Source organism: Lampris incognitus, chromosome 15 (genome assembly GCF_029633865.1).
Source record: "Lampris incognitus isolate fLamInc1 chromosome 15, fLamInc1.hap2, whole genome shotgun sequence".
Lineage (NCBI taxonomy): Eukaryota > Metazoa > Chordata > Actinopteri > Lampriformes > Lampridae > Lampris > Lampris incognitus.
Genome location: NC_079225.1, coordinates 38211294 through 38227139, shown reverse-complemented (window position 1 = coordinate 38227139; position 15846 = coordinate 38211294). Strand labels below are relative to the sequence as shown.

General features: G+C 51.3%; 1 protein-coding gene across 1 annotated transcript in view; it reads left to right on the top strand.

Annotated features, from left to right (window-relative positions):
• The first annotated feature begins 7646 nt into the window (after positions 1-7646).
• Positions 7647-15846, top strand: part of tnfrsf21 (tumor necrosis factor receptor superfamily, member 21) — a 37031-nt gene continuing 28831 nt past the window's right edge. Inside the window, exon 1 of the mRNA XM_056294214.1 lies at positions 7647-8180. Within this exon, the coding sequence (XP_056150189.1) occupies positions 8055-8180 (126 nt within the window). The 5' untranslated portion in view covers positions 7647-8054. The remainder of the gene's footprint in view (positions 8181-15846) is intronic.

Below are 15846 nucleotides of genomic sequence, written 5' to 3'. Positions count from 1 at the left end.
GGGCACACGATGCATAAAAAGGATAATTTATCTCAATATATATATTTGGATATATCCATTCAGCAGGGAGAATTCATTCAGTATTTTGTTTTTCATGAATCTCTTGCAAACCAAACAAGTTTACAACAGAGTAAACATCAGTCTTTAAAGCCAAGCTCTGGCGTTGAATTGACAGTAAACTACTCCATTGACAAAAAATATATATCTGTAATTAACTAATAGAAGGTAGCTTCAATTCCCTGTGTCCAGGACGTGTATTTTTCTGTATATGTATGTTCTGTATGAATCGCAAGCTTTCGTGTAGGGAGCAGAGCTGTATTTGAGCTGTAATTACAAATACCGAACACTAGAGGGCAGACATTGTCTAAAGATTGAGTATGAGGGAACCGTTTGCCTGTTATCAAAACTATGATTGATCTAATTGAATTCATTTTGAATTCACTTATGGCTGCAATGAATCTCTGACACGATTCAAAGGATGACTTAACATCTTACATTTGCATTCATGACAAAGATCAGAGGAAGAATTGTGCGTTTCTAAAAGAGAAATATTGCTTTACACGTCCCATAAATCATCGTACGGCCTCCTCGGTGTTTTGGCCTCCAGGTTAAAAACCCCTGCTTAAAAGAACACAAAACTGACCCTCCTATGTAAGGGTTAGCGGGGACCTTCGTGGGTTTCATTTGGCTGAAATCTGATGAGACTTTAAATGTCTTTTATTTCTCAGCATGGGTGACCGAGTCTGCACAATGAATCGTGTGAAGTGCAACATTACGACAGATGTGTCTTCACGCATGCTCAGTAATCCTGGTAAGAAAATCAAGAAGGTTGAATCGGTTCATCTGGACACAAAGTTTATTGACAGATACGTTGCATCACTCATCTGAGTGACAGTCTCAACTGACTGCAGGTGTCCCCACCCTTATAAACAATACAGTTGCAAAACGACCAGTTTCGTGTGCAAACCCCTAGTTTGAAACTCTAGTTAATGGGCACACCCACATTTGCACATGAAACTGGTCGTAGTGCATCTGTCACCACCTCCCAATGCTGTGATTGCAGCCATTCCCCAGTCCTCTGTAAGTAGTACACGTGGCCATCGTAACTCCAGTTAGTGGTCACACCCAATTTTTGCATATGAAACTGGTCGCTGTTTTCGGTCGTTATGCCACTGTATTGTTTATGGGTGGATGCATAGATGGATGGGTGGATGGATGGATACCTGCAGTCAGTTGAGAACAAAGAGGTCACTTAGATGAGTGATGAAACGTTTCTCTCAATAAACGTTGTGTCCAGATGAGCTGATCAAATCTTCTTCGATCACAACAGACATACACGCATCTCTGAAAGGACCTGGCGAACATCCTGCGAAACACGTCGTTTTGTGCTTATTTGGACACAAATGCTCCGTTAGATGTTGAAGTTGCACAGCATTTCTTCTTCAGGTGTTACAGTGTGATAACATATAAAGCCATCAAAGTGCAGGAGGTTTTGGTTTTGTTGCATTGTTCTGGGTTTTTTCCCCCACAAGGTGACTGAAAGATGTAGATTGGATGTGTAAAGTCGTAACGTGCCTGTGCATCGTGAACGCAGCGCACAGCCGAATCGATATTCTCCGTGCACGTGCGCCGGCGGCACGTTGCTCGCGTCCGCAGCTCGTGACGCCACTTCCAGCCGCGTGCAGCCAAGAAGCTGTTTCAGCCGCCGCGCCGATATGACGGACGGGCCGTCCGCCATCTGACCGCCGATGGGCCGTCCTTTCGTAGCAGATGAAGCGGAATTAAAGCGAGCTCTCGGAGCCCTGCCAGGCTCGGGGCCGCCCGCGCTGGCAGAGAGCGGGTTGCCCTACTTCCGCGCATTAGCATGTCATGCTAGCTCTGCGCGCCAGGGAGGGGACGCTTACTGATGGCTCACGTTAAGAGTCGTGCGTCCCAACACGAACAGGAAGCAATTCTGACAGCAGAGGTTAAAGTTCATGCGACAACAACAACAACAACAACAAAATTGGATGTGATTTGAAGAGGGCAACTGTGTGTGTGTGTGTGTGTGTGTGTGTGTGTGTGTGTGTGTGTGTGTGTGTGTGTGTGCAGACCCTTGCTGAGCAAATGGCTGAGTGCATATACAAGATGTTGTTTGTTTGTTTGTGTGCATGCAGGATGCTGTCCAACACAAGTGGTTGAAGGGGTTTGTAAAATATGTTTTGTGTGTGTGGGGGGGGGGGGGGGCAGACAGACAGACAGACGACAGACAGACATAAAGAGATGTTAGTTAATTTGCCATGTTTGTGTAATGCTGAGAGTTGATGTCGTTAACCGCCATGTCCTGACCCTGCAGGCTTATTTCATAGGAAAAACATATTTGAGCTACACACATGCATACACACACACGTGCCAGAAAACACAAACACACACACACTCTCTCTCTCTCTCTCTCTGTAACACACACACACACACACACACACACCCCACTCACACACATACATGGACTTACAGTCGTCCCTCTCCAGGATAGCTGAGTGACTTATCGCTCTATTTAAGGCAACTTCACCCAGTAACTGCAGTCTGAGGGAATCTCAGGCCCCTGCGGCCGCTGCGGCGATCTGGCCTACTGAATGTCAACTCTGCTCTGCAGCTCCAGTGAGCAGCAATGTTGGCCCGGCCTTTACGCCAACATGCCCTCCACACGTTACTGTCAACAAAGCATGTCCCTCTGCACCTCCCTCCGCCCCATGTAGTCCATACAGTCCATGTCGTCCATATAGTCCATGTGGTCCATATAATTCATATAGTCCATGTAGTGCATATGGTCCATGTAGTCCATGTAGTCTATGTGGTCCATATAGTCCATGTAGTCCATGTAGTGCATATGGTCCATGTAGTCCATGTGGTCCATATAGTCCATGTAGTGCATATGGTCCATGTGGTCCATATAGTCCATGTAGTGCATATGGTCCATGTAGTCCATATAGTCCATGTAGTGCATATAGTCCATGTAGTCCATGTGGTCCACATAGTCCATGTAGTGCATGTGGTCCATGTGATCCATGTAGTCCATGTAGTGCATGTGGGCCATGTAGTCCATGTAGTGCATGTGGTCCACGTAGTCCATGTGGTCCATATAGTCCATGTAGTCCATGTATTGCATATGGTTCATGTAGTCCATATAGTCCATGTGGTCCATATAGTCCACGTAGTCCATGTATTGCATATGGTTCATGTAGTCCATATAGTCCATGTGGTCCATATAGTCCATGTAGTGCATATGGTCCATGTGGTCCATGTAGTCCATATAGTCCATGTAGTGCATATAGTCCATGTTGTGCATGTGGTCCATGTGATCCATGTAGTCCATGTAGTGTATGTGGTCCATGTAGTTCATGGAGTCCATTTAGTGAATGTGGGCCATGTGGTCCATATAGTCCATGTATTGCATATGATTCATGTAGTCCATATAGTCCATGTGGTCCATATAGTCCATGTTGTGCATGTGGTCCATGTAGTCCATATAGTCCATATAGTCTATGGAGTCCATGTAGTTCACTGAGTCCATGTAGTGCATGTGGTCCATGTAGTCCATATAATCCATGTAGTGTATGTGGTCCATGTAGTGCATGTGGTCCATATAGTCCATGTAGTTCACCCAGTCTGACCATGGACTACATGGACCATGTAGTCCATGTAGTCCATGTGGTCTATGTGGTGCATGTGGTCCATATAGTCCATGGAGTGCATGTAGTCCATGTAGGCCCCGGTTGTCTCCATCTCGCTCGGTCTCCTTTGCTCCATGCGGGTGTCTCTTCACACCTTGCAGAGGTGGAGGTCAGACCCGGAGTCGTTAAAGGACTCTCCTTGGGTTTTTAATCCGCTGTGTTATTTCGGTGCCGTCGCTCCACGGGGCCGAAGTAAGAAGACCGCCCCACGTTGTCTCGATGTTGAACTGGATTAAATCCAGTAGTTCCACAATCATGGTTTCATGGAGTTTTTTTTCCTCTCTCTCTTTATTTATCTTTGCATGGATCCTCTATGTGTGTCTGTGTGGCTGTGTGTCTCCCCCCTCCCCCTCCCCCCCAGACTGAGTCACTAACCCACTTAGAATTGCTCCTTCCCTGCCAGCAGAGAGCGAAGCAGCACGTGAGGGGTTTTTTCTGAATTCATCCCCTTATCTCCTCTCCCTTTTGCTCCCCCCCCCCACTCCACGTGCACGCCACTGCCAGATGGTGCTCTACGCTCTTATCAGCTGGCGCTATTTGTAGAAACGTTGCAGGCTATAGGCACGGCACAGTATTTTTGTATACTTAGCACTTGCTGACTTGCTTGCACGCCGCTGGCGGTCGGCCGGGTAACCCAGCAGCGTGATAAAGCGGATATATGACCGGCTGACTGTTTGGAAAACATGCCGCAGGCGGGCTGACCGGGGGGGGGGGGGGGGGGGCTAAATTGTTGCCTTGCTGAAAGGCATGCAAGTTGGACAGCTGGTTGTCGGGCTGACCAGACTGGATGGCTCAAGATGCCTCGTTTGCCCCACTGACACATATGAAATGTTTTGGCTGCGCGTGTGTGTGACCGGTGTGTGCGTCAGTGTTGGTCCTCCTGGCCCACAGTTGGTGCATGACACCGTTAAGGGGGGATTAGACTTAGTAGATCCACCCTAAACTGCTTCCAGGGTGGCCATTACTCCACCATATGGACGACTGACCATTAAAAACAGAATCACAACCGTTGTCTTGTGCAGAGAGGCCGTCGTCAGTAAACTAGCCACGTTGTGCGATCACAGTACTTGTGTAATTTTCCCTCGGGTAGATTACAATATAATTGTGAGACCATGCCTTGGTTTTATTTGTGAATTCAGAGGGAGGTAAATTCTCAAGTCTTCACCTGGTTAAGCACGCTACTCCTGGTCGGTGCATTAAAGACACAGGGAGACAACGCAAAAACTAAATAAACACAACTTCACTAACCAAACAACCACAGTCAACAACACAGGTTGCTTGAATAAATGTACTTATTGCACTAGAATGAATACAATTGTTGCACAAGTATGAATGTAACAGTTTGCCCTAGAAAGACAGGCAGTCGCATGTGAGGGGTCATTCAGTGCTTATTGGAGCTCAGTGTGCTTATGGCCCGGGGAAACAAACCGTTTTTAAATCTGGTGGTCCATGCTTTGATGGTGCTGTAGTGCCTGCCAGAGGGCATCAGGTCAAGCAGGTGGTGTCCGGGAGCTGGAGACGTCTACCGGGGAGGGCAGAGGTCAGCCGATGATTTCCTGTGCGGTGTTGATGACCCTCTGAAGAGCTCTCCGGTCTGCTGCTGAGCAACCGGCGTACCACGCTGAGACGCGGCGCGCCAGTACACTCTGGATGGAGGAGGGGTAGAAGGCCACCATGCAGCAGCTTTTCTTCCAGCCTGTTTTTCCTGAGCACTCTCAGGAAGTGTAGTCGCTGCCGTGCCAACAGTAGTGGTGTTTACCAACCAGGAGAGGTCCTCAGAGATGTGGGTTCCCAGGAATTTGAAGGTGGGAACCCTTTCCACAGAGTCTCCGTTGATCTAGAGTGGGGCAGGGCCTGCCGTGTGCTTCCTGAAGTCAGTGATGAGTTCTTTTGGGGTTTTGTTTCTTGTTTTTTGGTGTTCAGTGTCAGGTTGTTTGCTGAGCACCACCCTGTCAATTTCTGGACCTCATCCCTGTAGGCCGACTCGTCTCCCCCCCCGAGTTAAGTCCGAATACAGTGGCGTTATCCGCGAATTTAATGATGGTGTTGGTGAGGTGGGTTGGCGTGCAGTCATAGGTGTATATAGGGCACAGAGTAATGGACTCAGCACGCAGCCTTGCAGAGAGCCAGTGCTGAGCGTGAAGGTGGAGGAGAGGTGGGGATCAAGATTAACAGTTTGTGGTCGGTCAGAGAGGAAGTCCGTTATCCAAGTGCAGGTGGGAAGGGGGAGGTATAAGTCGGACAGTTTGCTGACTAGTATGTCCAGGATGACTGTATTGAATGCTGAGCTATAGTCTATGAAGAGCATCCTTACGTACTGACTCAGCGTGGTGTGAAGAGCTGCGGCGATGGCGTCTATAATCAAACTGGTGTGGGTCGAAGGTGGGGCGGAGGCTGACTTTGCTGTGCTGTGAGACCAGTTTCCCAAAACACTCGATGACTACTGATGCGAGTACGGTCGGATTAGCTTGTCATGGCTGGCACAGGCCCACGTTTCCCCCTTGGATGTGTAACAGTAGCACGCATAACATCAAATTCCAAAAAAAGAGAAGAAAAAACGAGCAGGCTTAAGGAGAACGTTTTTCTTTGGCAGGGTCACATGGGACCTGCCCACCACACAGTAAACTCAATGTTTTTAGACCACTGTTTTTATTATTCAAGGCTTAAGTTCAGCAGGCGAACCCTCTCCATAAACAGTGACACACAAAATAATCCCATTTTGCTTTTAAGGGGAGAACTGAGAGTGGCACTGTGTGAGCAAATGCAGCTTGGCACCATTTCGTTAAGTAATGAACATCAGGCGATGAATAAACCCAAAATTGCCCAGTTTGACCTTGTACAGAGAACAGGACAATGACTAAGCCCCGGCTATTCTGTTTGAGCTAGCATGTTTCCATGATATTGAGAAATCCTGGCTTGCCCTTTTCTTTTTTCTTTTTCTTTTTTTTCTGGACCTGAAGGGGGAGAAGAGGCAGTAATTCTCTATTCACTGGCATCTTCACCCAAATAACCGCGTCATAAAAACGGTAGAAACAGGCCTGCGTTTTAATAAGCATGGGAGAAAATACACCTCGTTGGGATCTCAGCCCCTATTTCCGCCCATGCCTCGCAGTTGCATGCAGAAACAGAAAAGCGTTGTGAATTGCCCTGGGTTCTGGTCCAGGGTCCACAAAGAATGAGAAGGGGAAAAAAATTCCTTATTATGTTATATCACCAAGTCTTACTGATATTATTCAAAGGGGAGACTTAATGTCATGCTGGCTTACCTGGTTCGATAACGCTTGACAATGCTGAGTGTTGAATTTTGGTAGTTTCTCAATTTCTTGGTACAAGAGACATTTTTTTTCTGAGAAAAAAAATCGATCAGAAATAAGCAGGAGGACATTCCTACTGACAATATTCACAGCTCCCCCACATTTCCATGTCTATTTGTTTCTCATATTCTCGATTCCGTGTGGCCTGAAGTTAGCAGTTGAGAGTAGTTTCCCTTACTAAAACCATATAATTGATCTTTTGTTGATCCAAATCTATCAGGGGGGGCGGGGGGGGACAGCTGTAGAAATCCAAAACAGATTTGAAGGCAGCTGGAGCATTTGCACACACAACTGACTTTCCACCCAGGGGTGCAGTGTAATAAATCAGAGGCAGCGCGGGGTGCGCAGCTATTCTAAGAAATAGGTTTCCAGCAGTCTCGCATGGAGCAGGGACCGCAAACCGGGATCCGGCAGAACCCCTACGTGCCCTTCGAATGACATCAGCTGTAAAGCACGGTCAGCATAGGGGGAGACAATGGCTCCCCTTTAAGGACCCCCCCCCCTAAACTAAAACCCCCAAACGTGATGTGTTCACACAGTACGGATCGTCACATGTCCGGCGGCAGCCACATGCAACGTTTTCCCGGAAGCGGGGCTCCGCTCGCTGGCTCTTGCGGGGTCGTTGAGCGGTGACGCGTGTCGGAAGTCCCCGCCCACTTCTATCAGCGCCCGGCTCTCCAGTCTGCTGCAGCGCGGCGCACCGCATTGAAACCCGGAGCGGGCGAGGCTACGACGGCGCGCAGCGTGACCCATCCATCCATCACCGCTATGGAAATTACACCGCGCTTTATAATGAACCAGGCTCTCGTCCCGTACTATCCGAAACCGGTCCACCCCGAGACACAGACTATAAAAAACGCTCGGCGGAGGACGAACCTGCTGTAGTTGAGATTGTCGTCGCGTTGCCTCTCAGCCCAGCTCAGCTTCTCTCCCACACGGCGCCGGGGTCCTGCACTGATGATGCAAGGATGGTGATGATGATGGTGATGGTGGTGATGATGATGATGATGATGACGGCCCACCTTCTGAAATGAGAAGTCGCCTTTCAGTTACTGCCAACTTAAACGGGGACATTTGCTCGACTGCTCGCCTCAACCTGTTTTCATTCGAGGGAGAGATGCTCGCCGGGATGTCTGTCATGTGTGCGTCACTGGTGGTGAGTAAGCGCTCGGTACTGAACGAGTCCGCGGCTCAAAGGCGCGGGTCTGTCTTGTCTGCCCCGAGCCCAACTTGACGCTAATTACCCGAGTGGTCCCGAGAGACGGGTGTGTGCGTGTGTGTGCGTGTGTGCGCGTGTGTGAAGTGTTATTCTCGCTTATCGACATGCTGCCCCCCCCTCCGGGCTCGTTTCTACTTTGTTATTCCGCTGTCGAGAAGCACAAAAGAGACCTCGGTGGAAGGATGGAGAAAGGGCAGCCCATTGTTTCCCGTGTAAACGTCAGTCAAACGGGGCTGTTGACGCGGCCCGCCGCTGACATTGACTTGCGTCACGTTGGATCGATTCACGAACACGCTGCACCAACGCCTGTAGGCCACCAGCAACCAGTGGGGGGTAATAGATAACCCCCCTTTTAGGGGCGGCCCGGGATATGGGGGTTCAAAATGGGGATCATATAAAGGGATCTCAATTGCTTTATTTCAGGGCTGTTCAAGATGCTGACATCTTACTTGCAGTGCTGTAAATGACCCCCCCTCCCCTAAATGACCCCCCCCTCCCCAGTGCCCCACGTCGGCTGAAGATGAGCCCTGCGCTGTGTGGGTTGGAGGATGTTGTGTTGTCCTAAAGTAAAAGCGACACCTTACGGGATCTGCGGTGAGTTTGTGGCGGATGGACTCGTCCTAGTCACGGCTCATGGAAGTCATCAGTAGCAGAGACCTGGACTTTGTTTGGCTCAGTCGAGATGCGGTGGCGCTGACCCGCCTCTGTTGCTCATTCGTGTTTGTGGGTAGAGGGACACGTGGGTTGGGGGGGGTTACTGACGTAATCCCAATGAAACTAAGAAGTTGCGTCAGTCAGCGCACTTCGCGGGCGCGTTAAAGCGCGTTTCTTCGTGGACTTGGTGTTTATTGTGTTTAACGGCAAGCGACGTCACGGGCGCGAGCCGCTCGGGCAGACCAGACCGCGTGCCCTTTGCGTTGGGGTCAGGGGATGGGACACTTGTGCGTTTGGGCTCACTTCCCCCGCAAAGCACCGCCCCTGCGCTTCGGAGGGCACCGGCGTCCATCCTTATCCGTCCTCGGTGTCCACGGCCAATCAACCGCTTCTTCTTCTTCTTCTTCTTCTTCTTCTTCTTCTTCTTCTTCTTCTTCTTCTTCTTCTTCTTCTTCTTGTCTCCCCCCTCGAGCGTAGACGTATTTGAAGCGGAACCTGTAGTTGAAGTTCCGAATGAGAGTAAGAACGAGGTACCGAGGAGTGGTTTCCCAGAATGCCAGGTAATGAGTTTTTGGTCATTAAGTATTGATGCGTTGTTCTGTTGTCCGTCACTACAGAATATTGTAACGCGCGTGGCTTAGTAGACACGCTGGCCGCCGGGTCTGGCCCTTTAGTCGAGCGGTCAGCGATGTCTCCTGCGGTGCGGGCGACGCGGGTTCGCGTCTCGGCCGCGGCAGTTCCTGCGGCTGCCCCCCCCCCCCGAATTCGCTGCAATACGAAGCAAACGTGAGTTTGAACCCAGGCCACGTGTAACACGACCGCCGTGCACTTGTCCGCTCGCCTGCGGTAAAGCTGAGAGCAGACGTGGGGCACAATGGACTCTGAAGAAGCGTCGCTGTTTCTTCACTAATCGCCATCTAATGACCTCTGTTTTGTTTTTCACTAGGGTATTCAGGGTACACGGGGGTATTTTTGCAGTAGCTAATCTATTCATTCCCATCTTATCAGTTTGAAACAGGCTGCACTGGCTGTACAAAACGACAAGTCTTGTAAAGCCGGTCGTCAACCCTGTGAATCCAGCAGTCTAGCAGCGTGCTTCCTACATTATATAGCTGTGTTATACTTGCTATAGTAACGATAATGATCGTTATCAGACGTGATTTCCACGGCTCCCTTTTTATCACAGCGGGGATGGTTATTTTTTAAGGCAGGGTGTGTGAGGTAGGGCTCACCAGACTCGAGGGGTCTCCGGCGAGCCCCTGTTGCTCGTTTGTGTCACGGGCGAAGCGTTTTTTTTTTTTTTTTTTTGCTGTCAGCACAAACGGTCCCGTCTGGCCGGGGAAGGGGCCTTCGTCGGGCCCCGGCTATTATGGGCGATGAAGCAGGCTTGACTGGATCCGAACAGACGGGGCTCTCTTCTGAGCTGAGCTGAGCTGACCGGAGCCCGTGGAGCCGGGCGGCGCGCACAAACACACGCAAGCAACAGGTGTTGTGTTGTGTTGCGTGTGTGGCGTGGGTTAAGATGGCGTCGGTTCACGTGCGTGAGTGCACGTGCGCGCTCGTTCGTGACTGTGTGTGTGTTTTGTAACTTGTACACTTGGTGTGTTTACATGTGTGTGCACATGTTGTGGGCACCAGTTTAATTGGGTTGTAATTATTGCTAAACACCCCCCCCACACACACACACACACACATACACACACACACACACACACACACACACACACACACACACACACACACAGATTGGAAACACTAAATCAGGTTTCGCCCACCCTGTGCACACGCCTCATTAATCTAGTTGTTCCAAAGCACACACACACACGCACACATGCACATACACACAAACACACACCCCCACACACACACACACATGCACATACACACAAACACCCCCCCACACACACACACACACACATGCACGCACACACTCCATCTTACAGAGTAGTTTTGTCGTTACTGTAATGCCCCTGTCAATCAAGCCGGCGACTGCCAGGTGCCTTCCCCGCAACACACGATCTGAAAAGCGTTGCCGCGGTTGTGACACGACCCCGCGTGAAACGTCCTCCAAGTGGCGGCGAATCAGCGTCCTCACACCCCGGCCGAGCCTCAGACTTGCCGCTGAGCGATCTTAACCAAAAAAATCTGTTTACAAGCTGTGAAGGTGTGTGGCTCCACGGCTCTGCCTGGGTGGCGTGCAGCCAGTCGGCCGGCTCCGCCGGGTGGTGCCGGAGGCTTTGTGCTGCACGACAAGGGCACGCGGCGTGTCTCTGCGCGTGCATGTAGGGGCCCGACCGGTTATTTTGGGGGTGTTGTTAGAGACGTGTAAAAATACACCGGTCCGAAGGACCATCTGTCTGCCCGTCGTCTCATATCGGGTTTCTGGTGGCGGGGCGGGGGCGGGGGGGGGGTTCACCTGTGCTTTGTGTGTCAGTCATGGGTCGGCTTACATGCGCTGCCGGTTCCGACATGCGGACAGGAAACGGTGGGGGGGGGCGCTGCCAGTTCCTGCAACATGCGTGATGAGGAACATGCGTACGCTTTCCGTTACCTGACATGCCTATGCCCCCCCCCCCACTGCTGTCTGTCTGTCTCTCTCTCACATCCTTGCTATTCCTCCTTCTTCCCTTCCCTCTTCATGGGACAAGATGTCCCTCCCTGCCTGTCTGTCTGTGTCTTTGTCTGTCTGTCTGTCTGGCTGTCTCTCTCTCTCACTCTCTGTGTCTGTCTATCTGCCTTGTCTGTCTGTCTGTCTGTCTGTGTTGCTCTATCTGTCTCTCTCTTTGTCTGTCTGCCTGTCTGTCTGTCTCTTTCTCTGTCTGTCTATCTGCCTGTCTCTCACATCCTTGCTATTCCTCCTTCTTCCCTTCCCTCTTCATCGGACTTGATGTCCCTGCCTGCCTGCCTGCCTGTCTGTCTGTCTGTGTCGCTCTATCTGTCTGTGTCTTCGTCTGTCTGCTGTCTATCTATCTGTCTGTCTGTCTGGCTGTCTCTCTCACTCTCTGTCTCTGTTTCTCTCTCGCTCTCTTTCTCTGTCTATCTGCCTTGTCTGTCTGTCTCTCACATCCTTGCTATTCCTCCTTCTTCCCTTTCCTCTTCATAGGACTTGATGTCCCTGCCTGCCTGCCTGCCTGTCTGTCTGTCTGTGTCGCTCTATCTGTCTGTGTATTTGTCTGTCTGCTGTCTATCTATCTGTCGGACTGTCTGGCTGTCTCTCTCTCTCACTCTCTGTCTCTCTCTCGCTCTTTTTCTCTGTCTATCTGCCTTGTCTGTCTGTCTCTCACATCCTTGCTATTCCTCCTTCTTCCCTTCCCTCTTCATAGGACTTGATGTCCCTGCCTGCCTGCCTGCCTGCCTGCCTGTCTGTCTGTGTCGCTCTATCTGTCTGTGTATTTGTCTGTCTGCTGTCTATCTATCTGTCGGACTGTCTGGCTGTCTCTCTCTCTCACTCTCTGTCTCTCTCTCGCTCTTTTTCTCTGTCTATCTGCCTTGTCTGTCTGTCTCTCACATCCTTGCTATTCCTCCTTCTTCCCTTCCCTCTTCATAGGACTTGATGTCCCTGCCTGCCTGCCTGTCTGTCTGTCTGTGACGCTCTATCTGTCTGTGTCTTTGTCTGTCTGGCTGTCTATCTATCTGTCTGTCTGTCTGGCTGTCTCTCTCTCTCACTCTCTTTCTCTGTCTATCTGCCTGTCTCTCTGTCTCTCACATCCTTGCTATTCCTCCTTCTTCCCTTCCCTCTTCATAGGACAAGATGTCCCTGCCTGCCTGTCTGTCTGTCTGTGTCTTTGTCTGTCTGGCTGTCTATCTATCTGTCTGTCTGTCTGGCTGTCTCTCTCTCTCACTCTCTGTCTCTGTGTCTCTCTCGCTCTCTTTCTCTGTCTATCTGCCTTGTCTCTCTGTCTCTCACATCCTTGCTATTCCTCCTTCTTCCCTTCCCTCTTCATAGGACTTGATCTGCCTGCCTGCCTGTCTGTCTGTGTCGCTCTATCTGTCTGTCTCTTTCTCTGTCTGTCTGTCTGTCTGTCTGTCTGTCTGTCTGTCTCTGTCTATCTGCCTGTCTCTCTGTCTCTCACATCCTTGCTATTCCTCCTTCTTCCCTTCCCTCTCCATAGGACTTGATGTCCCTGCCTGCCTGCCTGCCTGCCTGCCTGTCTGTCTGTCTGTCTGTCGCTCTATCTGTCTGTGTCTTTATCTGTCTGGCTGTCTGTCTCTCTCTCTCTCACACACACACACACACACACACCCACACACAGAGAGAGAGAGCGGTGGACTTCCCAGTCAAAACACTGCATGTGGGAAGTGGCGTGCAGCTGCAGTGCACCTGTTTCTGACCAAAACCGTGCAGACTCCACCAAAGTGGAAATGAGAGGAGGCTTCAGTTCGTGTTTTGCTGAACACACATGAATCGTCGCTGGACATCAACTAGAAAAAGAAAACCCAGCTTGACTCATCATTTCTTCTGTTGAGTCGGTGCCTCAAAACAAACTGGGTTCTGTCTGAAGACCGTTCTCTCGAGCTCGCCAGACAGGGACGCAGAGAGTCGGACTGATGCAGGTGTTTTTCTTTCCAGCCGCATACGTCTATAGGTGTGTGTGTGTGTGTGTGTGTGTGTGTGTGTGTGAACACGTGGGCGGGCGGCCATCCAGACAGGAATCCGCTCTGCAGTGGTGCAGTGCTGTGCCACACTGCTGCTCTGCAAAGCGGGAGGCTGCCTGACTGCTGATCAACCACACCCTCAAACACCGCCAACCCCCCCCCCACACACACACACACTCCACTCCACCTCTCCTCCATCCTTTTCTGTTTGACTCACAGCAGCAACTTCAGTCGAAAAGTGCCCTTTGAGCCCCTGCTGTCCGTAGTCACGCTTCTGCCCGTGACTCGCCACAGTTCTCAGAAACTCGAGCGGATCATCGATTGCTGACTCACACCTGGTGACACGCGGCGGCCAGAAACGCCGAGTACGTGAGAGGGCGCCAGTCAGGACCTCCCCGGGTAATAGCTCCCATCATGTGGGCTTCTGCTCCATCTTTCTGCCGGTCCCATGTCTGGCCGGCCGGCCGGCTTGCAGGCTTGTGCGGCACTTAGGGCGGCTACTGTACTGTGGTTTCGGTCCCTGTGTGAGGAGGTGCAGAGACAAGGCTGGCATAACAAGAGGAAGCCTGGCTGCACTCAGGCTGAACGTGATTCATTCTTGAGCTGCTGAGCTGATGGGAGGTGGTGGATTAAGCCCCAGACAGCGTCTTTCTCCTGCCCGCGCGCATGTGTGAGAGCGAGAGAGAGCGAGAGAGGGGGGGGGGGGTGGGGAGAGAGAGGGGGGGGGGGAGCGTCTCTCTGGATGGCGGCAGCCGCAGGAGTCTCCGACAAACTGCCAAGTCTGCGCTGTTTACCGCTCCCTACTTGTGTCTCTTTCGCTTTCTTGCGTCTCCTTTCTTTTTCCAGGAAAACAGGAAATGTGTTGACATGCACCTGTCTGCTCCAAACATGCCTGGGCAGCAACACACTCTATTCACACACTGTGCCCTCCACACAAATCCTACAAACACACACACACACTCACAAAACTATACTTGTGGGGCCCCCTCATAGACTACATTCATTTCCTAACCCGTAACCCTAACCTTAACCTAACCCTTACCCTAACCTTAACCTAACCCTTAACCTAACCCTAATTCTAACCGTAACCCTAAAACGAAGTCCTCACCCTAAAATACACCCTTTTACTTGTGGGGCCCCATAAAATGGCCCCACAAGTTAGGTGGTTTCTGGTTTTTCTATCCTAATGGGGACCAAATGTCCCCATTAGGATAGAAAAACATGGCACACACACACACACATACGACACCCCCCCCCCCACTGAACACATACCCTCAACACACCCCCTTTTGCCAGAGACCAGCATCTATCTTGCAGCCATCGGCTCACCACAGGTCCTCTATCACACACACTGAATGGCACCAGTCGCAGCCATTTCCTCTTCTAGCCAACAAAACATCTGCGATGGAGCCAGACCCGGGTTGCCGGGGACACTCTGTACTCCGCAGAGCTTTATCGCAAGCCAGAGAGGGGAAAAAACAAGACAAATGTGTTAGGTCTGTGGCTGAAGATGTGTGTGTGTGTGTGTGTGTGTGTGTGTGTGTGTGTGTGTGTGGGCCCAGCTTTCACTCATCTTGTCGCGTCCATCTCCTTATCTGATGCTCTCAAGTTACACGGTGTCCCAAGATGGCTGCCCCACGACTGCGTCCGAGACGCAGATAATGGAGCGTATCGGGTTTAAGCCGGACCCTGCGGTGATACATCTAACGAGATATCGCATGCCGCCTTTATTTAAAATCCCCCGCCACAGTCCACACCCGCGTCCGTCGAGCTGTGCTGAAGACTTTCTCATACCGGGGCGGAAATGGTTCGTCGGTAGTGCCGCATGTAACGCGTTACCGCTGCGCAGGGCGCACCTGTTCATTGGCTGACTCGCAGGTCAGCTCTGCGCCGACGCGCCGTTACCTAAATCTCTGCGCTCCCTCGCGAGCAACGCATTCGTTGCCATGCAGATCCTCTCGGACTCCTCTGCACCCCTTCTTAGACACTCCCCCGAGTCTACTGTAACGTGATTGGATAAGAAGACACGCTGGCCGCTGGCTCGCGGGTCTGACCCTTTAGTCGAGCGGTTAGCGATGCCTCCTGCGGTGCGGGCGATACGGGTTCGCTTCCCGGCCGCGGCAGTTCCTGTGGTTGCGTTGTCCCCCCCCCGAATTCGCTACACTACTTTGAAATGTACATTTAAAGCCAGGATCCTACCAACACGGGGATTGCCGGTCCGAGTCCCAGTGTTACCTCCGGCTTGGTCGGGCGTCCCTACAGACGGGTGGGTGTGTGTCCTGGACGCCTCTGGTTGGTCGGAGCGCCTGTTGGGGGGGGGGGGGGGTAGCGTGATCCTCCCACGTGCTACGTC